The sequence below is a fragment of the Metschnikowia bicuspidata genome, assembly GCF_001664035.1.
Source record: "Metschnikowia bicuspidata var. bicuspidata NRRL YB-4993 chromosome Unknown METBIscaffold_2, whole genome shotgun sequence".
Lineage (NCBI taxonomy): Eukaryota > Fungi > Ascomycota > Pichiomycetes > Serinales > Metschnikowiaceae > Metschnikowia > Metschnikowia bicuspidata.
Genome location: NW_017387732.1, coordinates 1,487,341 through 1,505,736, shown reverse-complemented (window position 1 = coordinate 1,505,736; position 18,396 = coordinate 1,487,341). Strand labels below are relative to the sequence as shown.

At 48.8% G+C, this 18,396-nt stretch overlaps 7 protein-coding genes across 7 annotated transcripts; 4 read left to right on the top strand and 3 right to left on the bottom strand.

Moving 5' to 3' along the window:
• Positions 1-617: 617 nt before the first annotated feature.
• Positions 618-875, top strand: METBIDRAFT_26273 (uncharacterized protein; the record flags this gene model as incomplete). The annotated part of the gene is made up of 1 exon (XM_018855314.1): positions 618-875. A coding segment is annotated over one exon (258 nt), but the record flags the coding sequence as incomplete, so codon positions are not given.
• Positions 876-2,909: 2,034 nt separating this feature from the next.
• PRO3 (pyrroline-5-carboxylate reductase) lies at positions 2,910-4,165 on the bottom strand. The gene has a single exon (XM_018855812.1). It carries the CDS (start codon positions 3,889-3,891, stop codon positions 3,061-3,063), a length of 831 nt encoding a protein of 276 aa, XP_018712794.1. The 5' UTR covers positions 3,892-4,165; the 3' UTR covers positions 2,910-3,060.
• Positions 4,166-5,324: 1,159 nt separating this feature from the next.
• Positions 5,325-7,823, top strand: METBIDRAFT_38904 (histone demethylase; the record flags this gene model as incomplete). Its single annotated transcript, XM_018857067.1, has 1 exon — positions 5,325-7,823. The coding sequence occupies one exon, from the start codon at positions 5,325-5,327 to the stop codon at positions 7,821-7,823; it is 2,499 nt and encodes an 832-aa protein (XP_018712793.1).
• Positions 7,824-10,080: 2,257 nt separating this feature from the next.
• On the top strand, positions 10,081-12,027 carry ATP2 (F1F0 ATP synthase subunit beta; the record flags this gene model as incomplete). Its single annotated transcript, XM_018857049.1, has 2 exons — positions 10,081-10,196; positions 10,632-12,027. 2 exons carry the CDS (start codon positions 10,081-10,083, stop codon positions 12,025-12,027), a joined length of 1,512 nt encoding a protein of 503 aa, XP_018712792.1.
• A 151-nt stretch (positions 12,028-12,178) lies between these two features.
• Positions 12,179-12,859, bottom strand: METBIDRAFT_11151 (uncharacterized protein; the record flags this gene model as incomplete). The annotated part of the gene is made up of 1 exon (XM_018853923.1): positions 12,179-12,859. The coding sequence occupies one exon, from the start codon at positions 12,857-12,859 to the stop codon at positions 12,179-12,181; it is 681 nt and encodes a 226-aa protein (XP_018712791.1).
• A 1,300-nt stretch (positions 12,860-14,159) lies between these two features.
• Positions 14,160-15,329, top strand: METBIDRAFT_39018 (3'-5'-exodeoxyribonuclease; the record flags this gene model as incomplete). Its single annotated transcript, XM_018857080.1, has 1 exon — positions 14,160-15,329. One exon carries the CDS (start codon positions 14,160-14,162, stop codon positions 15,327-15,329), a length of 1,170 nt encoding a protein of 389 aa, XP_018712790.1.
• Positions 15,170-18,158, bottom strand: SAS3 (Sas3p). Its single transcript, XM_018855811.1, has one exon. It carries the CDS (start codon positions 17,820-17,822, stop codon positions 15,345-15,347), a length of 2,478 nt encoding a protein of 825 aa, XP_018712789.1. The 5' UTR covers positions 17,823-18,158; the 3' UTR covers positions 15,170-15,344.
• Between the last annotated feature and the right edge of the window lie 238 nt (positions 18,159-18,396).

Here is an 18,396-nt window from a genome sequence, read left to right as displayed (position 1 = left end):
GTGTTTTTACGGGTAACAGACAAGAAAAGAAAAAAGAAAAAGAAGAAAAAGAAAGAAAAAGAAAGAAAAAGAAAAAAAATCACGCTGTATGTGAGACGAACATGGGGTAGGAAGACGGTGCAACTGAGAGGAGCTCCGTCCACCGTCCAGGGCCATGGCCTGCCTGGGCCTATGCCAGCTGGCAGTAATAAAAAACAGGCACCAAGCAAAAAAAAACAAAAAAGACACCTGGCGCAAACCCACAACCTCTGGACCCAACCCACTGAGCCCAAAAAATAAAAATAAACGGAGCACTTATTAAAAACTCACCGGCTCCCCGCTCCGCCTAGGGCCCTTCCCTGCCTAGGGCCCTGCCCTGCCCCATGGGCCCTGGCTGGTGGTCGCGCCTGCATGTGGCCCGGTGCACGGGTGTGCGCTGGACCTAGGCGAGGGTTCCGATTCAAATCGGCTTGCTCATCCAAGCCATAAGAATGAGAGCCTCCGTTGCCGCCGGCATTGCCAGATCCTTGTATCCAGCCACACGTGCTGCTTTTGCCTCGGCACGCCCGGCCGCAATGCTTTTGAGAGCGCCGCCCGCCAAGGTGGCAGCGTTCACCCGTTGTGCCTCCATCAGCCCCAGCGACGACGAGGCCAGTGTCCGTGATTTGATCAGCAAGCTCAACGAGAACCCGGAGATCAAGGAGATCTTGGCGCTGTTCCAGCTGCTCCTCGTATCCAAGGGCTTGAACCCCGAGAAGCCTCCGTCGATGATGGAGATCATGCGTCTTTTCGCCGACAAAGAGGTGCGCGAGATGGCCGGGAAGTTGAAGGCGAAGTTTGACGAGGCAGGCATCCAGATCTCGCCCGACCAGATGAACCTGTTCATGGGCATGTTCAAGAAGTGAGCGCACGCGGAGCCGACGCGTGCCGGTGCCATATAGATCATGTATATAGACAACAGCCCGAGTACTTCTGTTCGGATCCCGGGGCATGGCATGGATGCGAGAGCGCCTCTGCTCTATGTTTGTAGGCTGTGCCATGATCTGCGGATAGTCCATGTAGGCAGTGGTGGGGCAGTGTATCATACCAGTGGTCTCAGCCCGGAGCTCCGGCCTAGACGCTACGTTGAGGAAGAAACACTTCGCCATTGCACCTGTGTCATGTGATGCTTTCTGTTAGTCGATTGCGTCGTTCCGTTGCAGAGATGCAAAGGCGGATATGGAATATATATGGATTGGATGTATGGATTGGATGTATGGATTGGGTGTATGGATTTGGTGTGGATTGGATGTATGGATTGGGTGTATGGATTGGGTGTGGATTGGGTGTGGATTGGATGTATGGGATTCTCTGCAATGGATTTTTAATGGTTACATGAATTGGATTTAGGGAATTCTATGGAATGAATTATGGTTATGGATATTGTTATGAATAATAGAATGAATATATGAAGACGTATGTGAATGGTTGTAGGGAAAGGAAATATGGGGTCATGGAATACATGTATAAATAGAACTGTGGATTTGAACTTTGGACCTATGGAATATGTGTAGTTGAAATACAATTATGTGATACATATAGGGAGTACATATATGGAATGGGTATGTGGAATGGATATAAATAGACATATGGATAGACATATGGAATAGACATATGGAATGGACATATGGAATGGACATGTGGAATGGACATGTGGAATAGACATATGGAATAAGTATATGGGTCGATCTATTGGATACATATATGGAATACATTTATGGAAGACATTTATGGAATACATTTATGGGTGGATACATACATGTAATTCGTATAGGGAGTACATATATGGAATGAAAATATGGAATGATATAAGCCACACCACCCATGCACAAAATGTTCTGAGGGCTCTACTGAACCTCGCTCCTGAATTTGGCGTTTTTTCCTCAGCCCCGGGTATCGATATAGGACTTGGCCGGGAATTATTTTCCCACCCATGAATAGTTGCAGAACGCTGGAAACGACACTTTTTATGAAGGGCCTCGGTTTGTTGTCCAGCACTCTATTAGTGCCAATATACCGATGTCTTTAGAGTCAGCGCTTTTGCGTACATGTGTGGAGTACGTATATAGAATGAATGTATGGAATGAATATATGGAATGAATATATGGAATGCATATATGGAATCGAACTATGGAATATATATGGAATGGATATCTGGGATCAATGTATGGAATGCATACATGGAATGCATTTGTGTTTTTCGTATATGGACAACTTTTATATAATACGCATATGTAATACATGCATGGATTGGATATATGGAATAGTTTGAATATATATATAAAATACATATTTGGGATATATATGTGGACTGCATATATGGACTGCGTTAATGGAATGGATATCTGTGATGATATATGGAATAGACATATGGAATAGACATACTAGACATATGGAATAGACATATGGAATAGACATATGGAATAGACATACTAGACATATGGAATAGACATAATTGACATATGGAATAGACATATGGAATAGACATACTAGACATATGGAATAGACATATGGAATAGACATACTAGACATATGGAATAGACATAATTGACATATGGAATAGACATATGGAATAGACATAACAGACAGATGGAATACACATTTGGAATACACATATAGAATACACATATGGAATACACATATGGAATAAACATATAGAATACACATATAGAATACACATATAGAATACACATATAGAATACACATATGGAATAAACATATAGAATACACATATGGAATACACATATAGAATACACATATGGAATACACATATGGAATACACATATGGAATACACATATAGAATACACATATGGAATACACATATGGAATGAACATACGGAGTAGACATACAAACTAAACATACGGAATACATATCCAGAATCAACAGACCCACAGAGCACCGGCACAGGGTCGATACAGAATCATTTCGCAGCCCAGAAAGAACACAGCCGCAGAGAACCAATACATCACCTATACACAAAATTCATACACAGCACCCAGAGCACCGCCGGGCACCGGCAGCACCGGCACAGCGGCCGCCCCTACTTCGCAAACGACGCCGAGATCTCCGCAGCCTCCTCCACGGCGCGGGAAATGGCCCCCCGCACGCCAGCGTCCTCCATCTTCAACAACCCGCCGATGGTGGTGCCGCCCGGCGTGCACACCTTGCTCTTCAAGACCGCGGGGTGCTCGCCCGTCTCCAACACCATCTTGGCCGTGCCCTCCATGACCTTGGCAGCAGCCGTGCGGGCCACCTCGTGCTGGAGCCCCATGCGCACGCCGCCGTCGTACAAGGCCTCCATCATGAGGAGGCAGAACGCCGGCCCCGAGCCCACGAGCGCGGTGGCCGCGTCCATGTTTTTTTCCGGGATCTCCATGGCCGTGCCGAGCGTGCCGGCGAGGCCCAACACAAGGGCCCTCTGGTCCTCCGAGGCAGACTCGGCAAACGCCACGGTGGCCATGCCGCAGCCGTAGCGCGCAGGCGTGTTGGTCATGACACGCGCCACGTTGGGCGTGAAGACTCTCAACTGCTCGATCGTGACCCCGGCCAAAAGCGAAATCAACAACGTCGCATGGCCCAACGAGCCCCTGATCTCCTGGTACACTGCCTTGTAGTGGAAAGGCTTGCATCCCAAAATCACCACGTCGGCCGAGGCCACGGCCCTGTTCTTTGCGGCCGTGTCGCTGTGCACCTCCACAAAGTCCTGCGGGTACGCCTCTTTCAACGCCTTGCTGTTGCCGTCGCTTTTCAAGCAAAGATGGATCTTGCCAGGGTAGGGGCTGACGTTCGAGTTGAGGATGGCAGAGGTGAAGGTGGTGCCCATGACGCCGGCACCCATGACCACCAAAGTGAAGCCGTCGGAAAGAGCCATCGCGGACGGGAAGAAAGGGTTTTGTGGCGAGGAAGAGTGGGGTGTTGAGGGTCTGACATTGACCATCTGTGCTATCGGCGGACACGGGCGAGTCGTCTGTGCAGGCGGCCGTGTCGCCTGCTCCTTCCGGCTGGGGCAGTCGCGGGGCCACCGCAGAGTCTACATTTGACTGCGCTGTCTTTCGTTTCCGCCTTGTTATTCGCTGTGTTTTTCGCTGTGTTTTTCGCTTTGTTTGTTGTTTTGTTTGTTGTTTTGTTTTGTTTTTTGTTTTGTTTTTTGTTTTGTTTTTAGTCTTGTTCTGTTTTGTTTTTTGTCTTGTTCTGTTTTGTTTTTTGTCTTGTTCTGTTTTGTTTTTTGTCTTGTTCTGTTTTGTTTTTTGTCTTGTTCTGTTTTGTGTTTTGTTTGTTTTTGTATGTTTGGATCGGGCGTTTTGGCTTTGCTGCCTTCCTTTTTCTGCCTCTCGGTCCCTATTCAACCCGTGGTGGTGTTTCCAATCGTTCTTTACTCCATGTAATATTCATACGGCCACTGTATGGCACGCTTCCAAACCCTCAGGACTGTCGCACCGCGGTGACGAGAAAAAACGATGACTGGACGCCGGTCCCTCCAAATTGGCTTCCGGCAAAATCGAGCTCTGCGTTGCAAAATTCACACACACTAAAAGCCAGCTCTATGACAACCAGTTCAAATGCAAGGCCCGGACCGGCTGGCCCGGCTTTCCTGCAATTCAAAAAGACGCTGCCAATAATGTGAAACATCGGTCGTGCAACTTGCACATCAGCCGTTTGCTCGCACTACCTAGTCACCTGATGTTGCCCGACTGGCCCCGCTTCGCTCTGCCCCGCTAGCGACATGCGCACAAGCCTAATAATTTCAAAGGTCCCCTCTCTTGGTGTAGGCTTCTGAATAAATACAAAAAACAAAACAAATTCATCTGGCAACACCCAACTCTCGCCCCCAAGAGCCAAGGCTGCCTGGCGGGGCGTTGGAATCTTCTTGTTCTTGGCGTATTTCGTCATTGTTCATACCTGTCTGCGGCCCGCCACCGCGCAATCCTTTTAATTCCCATCGGAATTACATGCATGTACCAACCGTAAAGTAGCTTACAGAAAATCACTTTCCGCCCACCGAATCGTGTAATCACACCTGGATCTCAGCTGTATATTCCTACTACTACCGTGAGTGCATACTATATCAATCGAAAGAAGGAGGCCGGTTTTGCTCGTTCTTTTGCAGAGTCTCCCAAATTCGACCAGAATTTGCAAGGCTCAAAACTACGCCTGACACTCGGACTCAAGACTTGGGCTAATTCTTTCCGGCCACACGCAAACTTACCAAAGATTCTCATTTTTCTCCAGATATATCAATAAGACTTCTTAATAAACTCATCGGAAGCAAAATATCTGTTGAAATCCACCATTTAGCCGCCCACTATGCCGTTCGATAAGTCGCTTCTTCGGGAGTGCCCCACATTATACCCGTCTCATCACGAGTTCGATGACCCGATTATGTACATGTCAAGCCCCGAGGTAAAAGACCTTGGAAGGAAACATGGCTTGGTGAAAATCGTGCCACCTGCACCTTGGAAACCGCCGTTCTCGTTGTCTCCTTCGTTCACATTCCACACGAGAATTCAGAAGCTTAGTGACTTGGGAATAACATCCAGGAGCAGAAAGTTTTTTGTTGACAATTTGAACAGATTCTTCAAAATGTCCAACAAGGCGCCTGTAAACGAGTGGCTTGTGTCAAGATCAAAAAACATCCATTGCTACGACTTGTATCTTGCTGTGAGTAAAACGTCGCCCGAGGCTGTGGCTACTGGCGACATCCCTCCCGAAGAATTGGCCAAAATCAACATATTATTTCAAATTCCCTCTCATAGCGATATTTTGCTAAAAGAGTACCGCAGGAAAATCCTCCCATATGCGAAATATCTCTCTTCCAATGGCAACCATTTCGACTTTCCTGTGGGAAATCCAGGTGACTCCGAGAGCTGCGTTATCTGCAAAAAGAACCACTCGCCAACAACAACTTTGTTGTGTGACAACTGCGATGACCAGTTTCATATGCGATGTCTCCTGCCTCCACTCGAGGAAGTGCCCAAAGGATCCTGGTACTGTGACAAATGTTTGATCGGAACAGGCGAATATGGATTTGAAGAAAACCGGGAAGTCAAGTATACTCTCCAGCAATTCTACCATCAATGCCTCGAATTTGAACAAAAATTCTCTGCCGATTTTGGAATACCAGGCCAACGCTTAACTTTAGATGAGCTCGAAAAGATATTCTGGAATCTAGTGGAGGAAGAAAACTCTCTGATTAAAGTCAAGTACGGAGCTGACATTCATAACCTGAAAATGGGAGAGATAACGGGATTTCCTACATCAGAGTATGCTAATCCGGCTCATATCTACCAAAATGGCCAGCCCGTGGACCCAACGTTCAAAGCCCTTCATGAAGTATACGCGAAACATCCATGGAACCTAACTCAATTGCCATTCGCTAGAGGCTCCCTTCTTAATCACATAGAAACAGAAATATCGGGCATGACTGTGCCATGGATCTACGTTGGTTCTCTTTTATCCACATTCTGCTGGCATGTGGAAGACCACTATACGCTTTCGGCCAATTACTGCCACTTTGGAAGCACCAAGAAATGGTACGGTATTCCTAGTGCTTATGCGGACCAATTCGAGAAATACTTGAGGTCCTTGGCGCCGGACTTGTTCCAAAGACAACCTGATTTGCTTCATCAATTGGTGACACTCATTTCGCCCTCAAAGCTTGCTCTGATTGGAATTCCCTGTGTCTATGCGGACCAGAATCCGAACGAGTTTGTCATTACGTTTCCGCGGGTTTACCATGCTGGCTTCAACAGTGGTTTCAATTTCAATGAAGCTGTGAACTTTACGATGGACTCGTGGCTTGATTTCGGTGATCGGTCTATACAAGACTATAAGTTGATCAAGAAAGAGAATGTTTTCGACCACTATAAATTATTGGAGAACATACTTAAAAGCTTTTCCGGTGACAGGCTGGGGTCTTGGAATAATAGAACAGAGATAGTTGGCAAGTGCATCCGGGATTTTGAGAATTACGTACACCGACAAATGAGTTTAGTCAGAGACTTGGAAAGTGATAAGTTGAAAGCAGTTCTTTTATCGTCAAAGAAAGAGAACACCACTAATGGTTCTGCGCATACCTCGATATTGACTCCGAAAAGCCCCAAACACGAAATGATATCCCGGGCCAGTGAAGAGGACGACAACCTATGTGATATCTGCAGAGTCTCAATTTCGTATCAATATTGCGACATCAATAACAGGAATCATCGTTTCGGAAAGTGGTACCAAGGCAGACAGAAGAAAGAATCAAGGGTTTTGGCCGTCAACAAACTTTTGACTCCTGATCCATCACCTTGCTTGACAGAAGGTAGTACCTCATTACCACGTGGGAGTGCAGAAGAGATTGCTCTGTCCCAGTCCGCTGAGGCCTTGCAAGACTTGCAAGATAGCGAGGAAGATGAGATACCAACCTCAAGTGACCAATTCGAGGAGCTTATCAGACAAGCAAAGAGAAAGATGAAAGAGGAGGAGGACTTAAAAGATCCCGAGTCAAGTGGCGCAAAGAGAAGGCAATTGAGAAGGCTGGAGGCCAAGAAATTTGTCCCACAGCAAGTATCGACGGAACCAGAGCGGGGCAAGTTGGGCAAGATGAGTCAAATGAAAAAGGTACAGTACAGCTCCCTTCTCCATCTGCTCAACCAGCTCGACCATGTCAAGCTATGTTTGGAATGCACTGCGAAAATGTGCGGCACGCATGGGGAGAAAGTGCCAAAAGGATCCCAAATACTGCTAAAGAAAGGCTTTGAGGATATGCAATCGGTGTTGGAGGAAGCGAAAGATCGATACTTTACATTGCTCGAGCGATAAGCATGTACCCGAATGCTGCACGATTAATACAATAATACCCCTGTCAAGACCACTAAGGCAATTTCAAAAAGAGTTCTGCGTAGAACCGCTGGGTTATACCTCTGTTTCCATAAATAAGAGACATGAACTGAGAGTGTAACGCAAACGAGTAGTTCATATCAAGGCGCGCGGTTTGGCTGCGAAATATGGAATGAGTATGTAACAAAAAGAATGGGAACAACAGTCATACGAGGAGATTAAGCGATACACATAAGATTTGTCTATCAAAGACATGAACTATTTGTGGTCTCTATTGACGGGCGGATTTTGCGAAAAATGGCAGACAAAATGTCATTTGTTGATATGGCGAGGGGTTTGACGATGAATTCCTGACTTGTCAGATCAGATTGGTATGCTTGCTCCACAGGCAAACTTGGTTTTCACACGAGGCCGAGTTTGGATATTTTGAAAGAGAAAGCCTGGGTTTCAAGAAGGAAAAATTCAGTATTTGGCAGAAATACCAGTAGATAACATGTATGCCTGGGCAGCTACCGTTTTGAGAAGATGGGAGCGAGATGGGGAGACAACAAAATGAGATGATGGGAACAAGACGAGAACAAGACCAAGACGAGGACTGAATTGAAACAAGACGAGGGCCAGATGAGAGCAAAATGAAGGCTATTCGAGAACAAGATGAAAGCAATACGATAACAAATCAATTGAAACCAACTGGTGAGACAAAAGATCACACCAAAGATTACCTTATCAAGAATTTAAGACTGATACAATACGATGGAGACTTATTAGTGAAGACCGCAAACACTTTTTGCGCTATTCAATAGAATTTGAAAACACTCAGGGCCGTCCAGACGTGGATAATCGACAATTATCTGACAAAAGAGTGGCGATGATTTTGTTTGAACTCGACCAGCCATGCATGGATGCAAGAGCTCATAATCTAAATTAGATACGATTACGGTGTCTCATTCGGTGTCTCATTAATTAAGAGATCCACCAAAGCAATTGAACAAACACAGGCAATAACTTGGGGAATAACTCAGGAAATACTCAGGAAGTAACACAAGCAATTACTCAGGAAATACTCAGGAATAACTCAGGAAGTACACAAGCAATTACTCAGGAAATACTCAGGAATAACTCAGGAATTGACTCAAGAAATAACTCAGGAATTGACTCAAGAAATAACTCAGGAAATACTCAGGAATAACTCAGGAAGTACACAAGCAATTACTCAGGAAATACTCAGGAATAACTCAGGAATTGACTCAAGAAATAACTCAGGAATTGACTCAAGAAATAACTCAGGAAATACTCAGGAAGTAACACAAGCAATTACTCATGAACAAACACAGGCAATAACTCAGGAAATACTCAGGAAATAACACAAGCAATTACTCATGAACAAACACAGGCAATAACTCAGGAAATACTCAGGAAATAACACAAGCAATTACTCAAAAAATAACACGAGCAATAACTCAGGCAACAACACAGACAACAACACAGGAAATGGCCTTTACAAAAGCCCTCAAACAATCAGCCCCCACTATTTCTCAAGACAGTCCAAAAGACTCTCTGAAAATACACGCACATTCGTCTGAGAGCACATTACAAAACAAAACATAAAAACATAAAAAGCATGGACTATGACTCGTGTCATGTCCCGAGAGTCACGTTGGACCGCTCGCCATCAATGGCACCCAGATCATTGCCCGATCAGCCCGGCCCCAGCCCCGGATCTGATTAAGCACTTTCGCGCGCACGGGCCCGGAGCAGGCCCCAGCAATAAGGCCCCAATATTAGCACCGGCCAATAGAGACACATGGAATACCTGGCGGGCACGTGACCTCAGGGCGGGACACGGCCCACGCCCTGCTTCCGGTCCCTGCCTCTATCCCAACATCAAGTCCCGCAAAACCCCAGCCCGATCCCAGGCGTGGGCCACGTCCGTATAACAGGGCCTCGGCACCCCGGTGTCTATTAGCTGGTGCCTGGATGCAGTGCGCCCCGCGGAACCGAGCAGCACTGGAAGCACCCACGGTGGTGGGGCGGGTAACCCGCGCTCGCCCAATAAAATCCGCGTTCGCGCCGGAAATGCCAACTAGCGTGTTCATTGGTCAACTGGCGGCCTGGCACTTCCGCCGACCGGCATGGTGCCTCGCGGACGAGCCCACCAGCGAAAACCATATAATTCTCGCTGCGGGCCCTCGCACCTTTTTTTCTTATAGCTCAACAGTGAAACATCATCAAACAAACGATGGTTCTTCCAAGATTGTTTAACACTGCCTCCCGCGGTGCCTTCACCGCTGCCAAGCGCAATGTTTTGTTCAACAGAAGCTTGGCCACCGCTGCTGCCGCCAACGGTAAGGTTAGGTATGTACTACAAACGGATTTTCACGCGGGCCGATCTGGACGGCCGGGCGTTTTCTGAATTCCCTGCGGACGCCCCGGGGATCGGAATTGCGTTTCCGGCGGGCTTGCCGGTCCAATTGGCTTTCGGTGTTGTTTTCATTGGGGTGCTGTGGTCGTTCCCGCCATGGCCTTTTTTTTCCACTGGCCTTTTTTTCCACTGGCCTTGTTTTCACTGGTCTTGTATCCACTGGTCTTGTGTCCACTGGTCTTGTGTTTGCTCGTGCCATTGTGGCCTTCTGTTTCCGCTGTGTTCCGGCCATGACCAAATCGAACCTGGCTGCCCGCACAATTCGTGGCAATCACTCCAAACCACCACCAATGGATATCCCGTAGATGGCCATGGAGCACCCGGGCCCGCACGTGACCCAAGCCGCAACGAAATACTAACATTCACAGAGCCGTCATTGGTGCCGTCGTCGATGTCCAATTCGAGGAGGGTAACTTGCCAGCCATTTTCAACGCCTTGACCTTGAAGAACGGCCAGCAGTCCTTGGTTTTGGAAGTCGCCCAGCACTTGGGTGAGAACACCGTCAGAACCATTGCTATGGATGGTACCGAGGGTTTGGTCAGAGGTGCCGCTGTCCACGACACCGGCGCTCCTATCTCCGTGCCAGTTGGCCGTGAGACCTTGGGCCGTATCATCAATGTTGTTGGTGAGCCAATCGACGAGAGAGGTCCTATCAACACCAAGAAGAGAAACCCCATCCACACTGACCCACCTTCGTTTGTTCAGCAATCCACCTCCGCCGAGGTCTTGGAGACTGGTATCAAGGTCGTCGACTTGTTGGCCCCTTACGCCAGAGGTGGTAAGATTGGTTTGTTCGGTGGTGCCGGTGTCGGTAAGACCGTTTTCATCCAAGAGTTGATTAACAACATCGCCAAGGCCCACGGTGGTTTCTCCGTCTTCACCGGTGTCGGTGAGAGAACCAGAGAGGGTAACGATTTGTACCGTGAGATGCAAGAGACCGGTGTCATCAACTTCGAGGGTGACTCCAAGGTCGCCTTGGTCTTCGGTCAAATGAACGAGCCCCCAGGAGCCAGAGCCAGAGTTGCTTTGACTGGTTTGACCATCGCCGAGTACTTCAGAGACGAGGAGGGTCAAGATGTCTTGTTGTTCGTCGACAACATTTTCAGATTCACTCAAGCTGGTTCTGAAGTGTCTGCTTTGTTGGGTCGTATTCCATCCGCTGTCGGTTACCAACCAACCTTGGCCACCGATATGGGTGCTTTGCAAGAGAGAATTACCACCACCAAGAAGGGTTCCGTCACCTCTGTCCAAGCCGTCTACGTCCCAGCCGATGACTTGACTGACCCTGCCCCAGCCACCACCTTCGCTCACTTGGACGCCACCACTGTGTTGTCCAGAGGTATCTCTGAGTTGGGTATCTACCCAGCCGTCGACCCATTGGACTCCAACTCCAGATTGTTGGACGCCACTGTTGTCGGCCAAGAGCACTACGACGTTGCCACCAACGTCCAACAAACCTTACAAGCCTACAAGTCCTTGCAGGACATCATTGCCATTTTGGGTATGGATGAGTTGTCTGAGACCGACAAGTTGACCGTCGAGAGAGCCAGAAAGATCCAAAAGTTCTTGTCTCAACCTTTCGCTGTCGCCGAGGTTTTCACTGGTATTGAGGGTAGATTGGTGAGATTGGAAGACACTGTCAGATCTTTCAAGGAGGTGTTGGACGGCAAGTACGACCACTTGCCAGAGAACGCTTTCTACATGGTGGGTGGTATCGAGGATGCTGTCGCCAAGGCTGAAAAATTGGCTGCTGAATCCAAATAAGCGAGCCGCTGCATAGTATGACTGAATGACTGGCCAGTGGATGATACTCTAAGTATTTGCACATCGACTCACTTGACATAAAAATGAATACATTCAAGAACGATTAGATATACCCGGTACAAGGCTGAGTCTTGTTCTGGGGGGTGTGTGCCTACGCTAGAAGCTTCTTCTTTTTCTTTGGCTTTTCCACCTTTGTAGAGAAGGTTCTCCACAGCTTGACGCGCGTGTCTCTGTCTTGTTCCCAGCGGGTCTCCCAGGACTTTTTGAGTTCCCGCTCCTTTGCAGCAGTCTGGAACTCCGTCTGTTTTTTGATTTCCTGCCGCTGCTTGTACCCTGTCTCGACGGCCCGGTCCTTTTCGTGTTGCTCCAACACAAGCAGAACTTTGTCCCGGATGGCGCGGTTGGTTGCGTGGTGGAAGTCGTCTACATGGAAGGCGCCGAGCCCGTCGGCAACCTGCTTGTAAATCAGTATAAGATACTCTTTTTGGGCGTATCGAGCGTTTTCCTCCAGTAGTGAGTGCTGGTCTTCGTGGTCCCCGTTGGCTCCGCTGGAGGTGCTCGGGGGCTCTGCCGAAAGCACCGAGTTGGCCTTTTTTAGGAGGTCGAAAGCGCGCGGAGCATCGCTGTTTTTCGTCTTGTCGGGGTGGATCTGCAACGACTTCTTGCGGTAGGTTTTGCGGAGCGTTGCGGCCAACGAGGCGTGCTCCGTTAGCGGGTTGATTTGCAATATGGCGAAGTGGTCCTTGGCCGGGCACCGGAGCACGCGGGCAATCTCGCGGTCACGTGCCACCTCGCTTTCTTGTGTCTGGAAAAGGGCGTCCAAATCAGCCATGGGAGTTTATGTTGGGTGGGAGGAGGGGTGTTTTTGGGTGGGTGGAGGATGCTCTCTTGTAGGGCCAAACATGTATGGAGTCGCGGAACATGGGGCGTGCGAGTACTGCCAGGTATGGAGGGAACGTACAGTTCTCGAGGTGCAATTTCTGGGGAATGCTTATGATAGTCAGAGTTCATGAGTTATTACATTCTTGTATACATATATACGCATGTGCGTGTTTTCGACTGTCTATGTACTTGTTAGATACACAAGCCCGGAGTTTGAATTTATAACCGGTACCTAGGGTTCAACATTATTGTGAGGGAGGCGTGTCTATTTTAATATATGAGAAATATAGCACCGCGCAAGCAGAATGTCCCTTGACGGTAGGATATTTGTAGGGATGATAAAATGCTCGCTTCATTTTCTTTCCTATATTTGACGCGAATGTCAGGCTTTCTAGGATGTCGTATGTGTCTTTGCCCTGTTTTAGTTACATCTATGATTATTATATGTGTATGAATTGGGTTGTATGGCTCACGGTGGCTTTTCTACCCGCAAGCCGCGCAGGCCTCTTCGCATGGGGCCAGTCTTTGCAATTCCACTTGGGCCAGTCATTCCACTTGGGCCAGTCTTGTAGTTCCACTTGGGCCGATCTGACATAGCAGCGGGTCGTTGGTCTTTTCCATGTATGAGCTCTGGCTTCCTTTTTTAATTCCATCTTTTGTTTGTTCGCCTGGTTATTTTATCACTGAAACATCACACTAGAGATGCGTTCACGAGATTTGTCCATGTAATTTCTATCGACAAGAAATGTAGCAGGAGCATTGGAGGCAAGAAAGGCTTGCGGAGTCTTTTTGCTTATTCCACTTTTTTTTATCCTTTCTTTACTCTTTAATTCTCTGGTTCCTCTTTAATGATCTCTTTCCTTTTTAATTCTCTCTTCCCTCTTTAATTCTCTCTTTCCTCTTTAACCATCTCTTCCCTCTTTAATTCTCTCTTTCCTCTTTCATTCCCTCTTTCCTCTTTAACCATCTCTTTCCTTTTTAATTCTCTCTTCCCTCTTTAATTCTCTCTTTCCTCTTTAACCATCTCTTCCCTCTTTAATTCTCTCTTTCCTCTTTCATTCCCTCTTTCCTCTCTCTCGCTCCCTCCTACTTCGTGGCCAGGCTGGCCCTGGGGCCCGCGCAGTGCGCTCGGCCAAGGCCCTGGCGGATCTGGAAAAAAGCACGCTTCGCTTCCTAAACCCCACTGAACCCCACCCTGCCGCCCCTGCCCCCTCTCGTACGCCTCCAAAGACCGCATGCTCCGCCGCACAATGTCGTCCTGGAAACCCCGCTACTTCGACATTGGCGTCAACTTTTCCGACAGCATGTTCCAGGGCCGGTACAACGGCTCGGCCTCGGCCAAACATGCCCCCGACGTCGAGCAGGTGATTGCCCGCGCCAGGCTCTTCAACGTGGACCGCATGCTCATCACGGCCTCGTCCATCGAGGAGAGCCGTGCCCATTTGCAGCTTGCGGCCTCGCATGCCCCCGATTTGGCGTCCACCGTGGGTGTGCACCCATGCACCGTGGCACAGGAGTTCTATGGCGGCACGCACAACGAGCTGCCCTTGCCGAACGCCAGCGAAAAGTTGCGGGAGCTTCGGGACATTGCACTGGACGGCCACCTGCGCGGCTTGGTCAAGGCGTTTGGTGAGATTGGGCTCGACTACGACCGCTTGCATTACTCTAGCAAGGCCCAGCAAACCGAGATGTTCACCAGGCAGCTCGAGGTGTACGCGTCCCTCAAGCACTTGCATTTGCCCTTGTTCCTCCACATGCGGGCCGCGTGTGACGATTTTGTTGCCATCGTCCGCCCGTTCATAGAGGACGGCTCCATAGCCGTGGGGAACGGCGTGGTGCATTCGTTCACCGGCTCCGCGGCCGAGCTCGACCAGATCCTTGCTCTTGGCTTCTCTGTGGGCGTCAACGGCTGTTCCCTCAAGACGCAGGACAACATCGACGTGGCCAAACTCATTCCGGCCGACAAGCTCATGATCGAGACGGATGCTCCGTGGTGCGAAATCAGGAAGAGCCACGCGGGCCACCCTTTGCTCACACCGTACCCCAACTTGTACTACCCGCCAGTTGCTACTTCCGCCGAGGCCGCGGCCCGGCCGCAGAGCCCCGACAGGCCCACCAAAAAGCAGGCGCTGCAGAACGCGATAAAGTTGGACGCGTTCTTACCCTTCCCCAGCATTAAGAAGGAGAACTTCGAGAAGCACAAGGCGCAAGCGCAATTAAAGCTCGAGAACTCGCCCGAAGCCACATCGCTCGTCATCGGAGAGTTTGCCTATCCTTTGATCAAGTCCAGAAACGAGCCTGTCTTTGTTGGCCAAGTTGCGGAGATCATGGCGAAGCTTCACGGCTTGGAGGACGAAAGCGACGTCAGGGACTTCGTGGATACTATTTATACAAACTCCTGTAGACTATTCAAAATGTGATATAATACAATTGGGCTAGAAGCCCCCGCGTCTTGTTCTCCTGGTGTTCTTTTCCGGGGGTGGCACTTCTTCCCTCCTTCGAGACCTTGTTTCTCTTGGCAGGATGTGTCTTGGTGAATATCGTTCCCTCTGGACAATGGCTTCCTTCACACTCTCGTCATCATCAGATTCTTCCCCGTCGGAATTCTCTTCGTCCATCTCATCCTCTGCTACTTCCGGCTCCTCGTCGTCTTCGACCCTCTCCTGGTCACTCTCACCGTCATAAAAGTCCACTTCATCTTCTTCCTCCGATACAATTCCATCTGCTTGTACCATGCTACTGATCTTCTGATCTACAGTTCCATCGTCACTTTCAGCATCGAGGTATTCTTCATAGCCCGAGTCCAAGAGCTCATTGTCCACATCGATATCGTCCTCGAGATCGACTTCATCCTCGTCATCGGGGTCTGCTACTTTGATTTCGTTATAAGCGTTCAGTTGTTTCTTTTCCGTTGGGATTTCGAAATCAGGATGGCAAACATTGAAGTCATTCGGCTCAAAATGACACCCTGCATATGGTGTCTTCGTATCTAGAGCAGTTTTAATGGATTTGTATGCTTCCTCTTCAAAGGTGTAGGGGTTGCCAATGTCATCTTTTAAGAATTCCGTGATCATTGAGATACTGTTACTGACCACTGGCACTTCAGATCCGGCTTGCGGTATAAGTGACAAGGGTGGCGCGGAATTGATGCCACCCGAAGGTCCATATATCAACGGCTTCCATAGCAAGAGATCGGGGTCTAGTTTCACGTAGTTCCGCAGCTCCCACTTATTGATCACGATATCGAGCATCTCTAGGTTTATCAAGATTGCGTATTTGCCCGTGTCTTTATTGACAACGAGTGCTTCAAGCAGCTCGAGGGCAAATACAACATCGGACGGTTTCATTCCAGTGAGTTGCGCGATGTTGTCGAGGGTCAACAAAGCCTTCCTGGAGCCTTCGCATAAGAACTGGTCGTGAATGCGCTTCAAAGTGCTGGCAACTGCAACTTTCCAGTAGTTTCTATAACTGACTAGCCCCAAGTCACTCAAAGGCTTCTCGGGTGTCCCATACTTGAACTCTCTCCTGGAAAGCAAATAGCTGAAGTCAATCATCAAGCTCCCATACCCCTTGCGCTGGTATATCGGCAATGTCAAGATGCATGAGACATTGTAGTCAGAGTTGTTGAGTTTTTCTTTGGAGAAATAACCAACAAAGTGGTATGTGGACGAGTCCTGCTCGTCAATTTCGGTCAAGATGTAAAACACAAATGGCTCCACGTCGTAGTACAAGGTCTTTGAATTCAAAAAGAGTTTCGCCAACAAACACAAGCTCTGGCAATACTCAATGTTTTTGCGCCCATCAACCTCCCAGAACGAGATTCTGGCTTCAGAGTCCCGGTAGATTTCAACCCCAGGCGGGTGGTTCTTGAAAGAGTTACAACTCTTCAGATGGTGTCTGAAATAAGACTGCGCCGAGTTCATGTACTTCAAGCAGAACTCGCAGATGTACAAGACTTTGTTTCTGGCGTACTCCTCGGGGTAGGGGGACGAGTACCACGTGTCTATTAGAAAGTCTCGGAACTGAAGCTTCTCAATTTGGCTTCGCAGATAGTAATAAGACGCTCCTTGAGGCATGGGCGTGGCAGAAGGTGAATCCTCAAGCGCAGGTCCTGCTAGCATCCTAGTCTGCAAGTCTTCATGCATTCGAGACGCTTGGTCCGCGAACTCAACGAACTTCTCACGGTCAGAAGCAGTAGGGTCGGTGTGGTTTATGATACAGTCTGGAAATGGAAGCACTCCGTGGTACGGGAGATCCTTTTCGAGGCTCTCCAGTAGCCTCTCGGCAGCAGCCTCTCGGAGCCTGCTGTTTGCAAGCATGGTCTTGTATCGTTTCCGTGCCTCGGCCTTGCTAGCAAGCCGCGATTCCGGTTTCAATGTGATCTTGTTGATGGCAGAATCCCGTGTGTGGCACTGGCGAAGTCTGGACACACGCTTTCGGGTAGCCCTGCTCTCATCTACATCCTCTGCAAAGTTTTGCACCCTGCTTCGCACCAGAGGGGGCCGTAGTCTGGTCAAGCTATCTGGTGGGGCCGGCGGCGCTGACGGGGTCGAGAGCCCGAAATAACGTCTTGCCAATTTGTTCCGCACGTTGAACTTGATGAACACGACAAAGGAGTCTTCTGCACGATCCACGACTTGTGCCAGAAACAACCTGGGCCGGCCTTTTTTCTTTTTGGGCACCGGTGCTATTAGCGGGGCTACTGAAGGAGATGCTACTGGCACAGCCAGCGGGCGCGGAGTTGGACTAGCGTCCAATATCTGTTGAACTTGGGGAGCCACTGGACTATCGGCGGCAGTGGAAATACCAGTGGGCTTTGAACTACCGTTCAGTATGACCATATGCAGTGGAGAACATCTGGTGCCTTTTCTTGGCTCACCTTCACGGTTTTGTCGAAGCCTGCCCTCGGGCATGTTCTCGTAGATCTTGTTGTTCGTGATCTTGATGTTCTCGAGAATTCGCTCCATTTTGCAGCAGAAAGGATCTCGTATAATCTGATATCGTGAAGGAGTGACTACTCAAACCCGCACCAGGCTTTGGACCTGAATATCCAAAATACGTCCACCCTGTCGTGGCTATTCTGGCTGGTGGATCGCTTGTTGAAGCCGTGTCTTTATGCAGTGATGCAACGGCCTTTCAACGGTGATATTTCCCTTTTCCGGTAGAAGCACAGAAACAGGGCGCGCGGAAAAGCAGGACTTCGAGTTTGAGACTGGCTTCTTAAGCGCCGTTCGGTGAAATCAGCGATCGACAGAGTGTTTTGTAGAGAGATATGCTGGTCATTTTCGAAGTCCGCTTACGCGTCATTGTACGCCTGCAGATAAAGCACATCACCAACAGAAAAAGTGCGTCTGGAGACAGGGCTCGGGAAGCCTTAACAGTAGCGGTACAGTTCAATCCTACTTGCGAGCGGGCTTACAAGTACTTTGAGTGTGGAATTATATCATACATTATCATCATTAAAAATACAATATGCGCTGCCAGTAG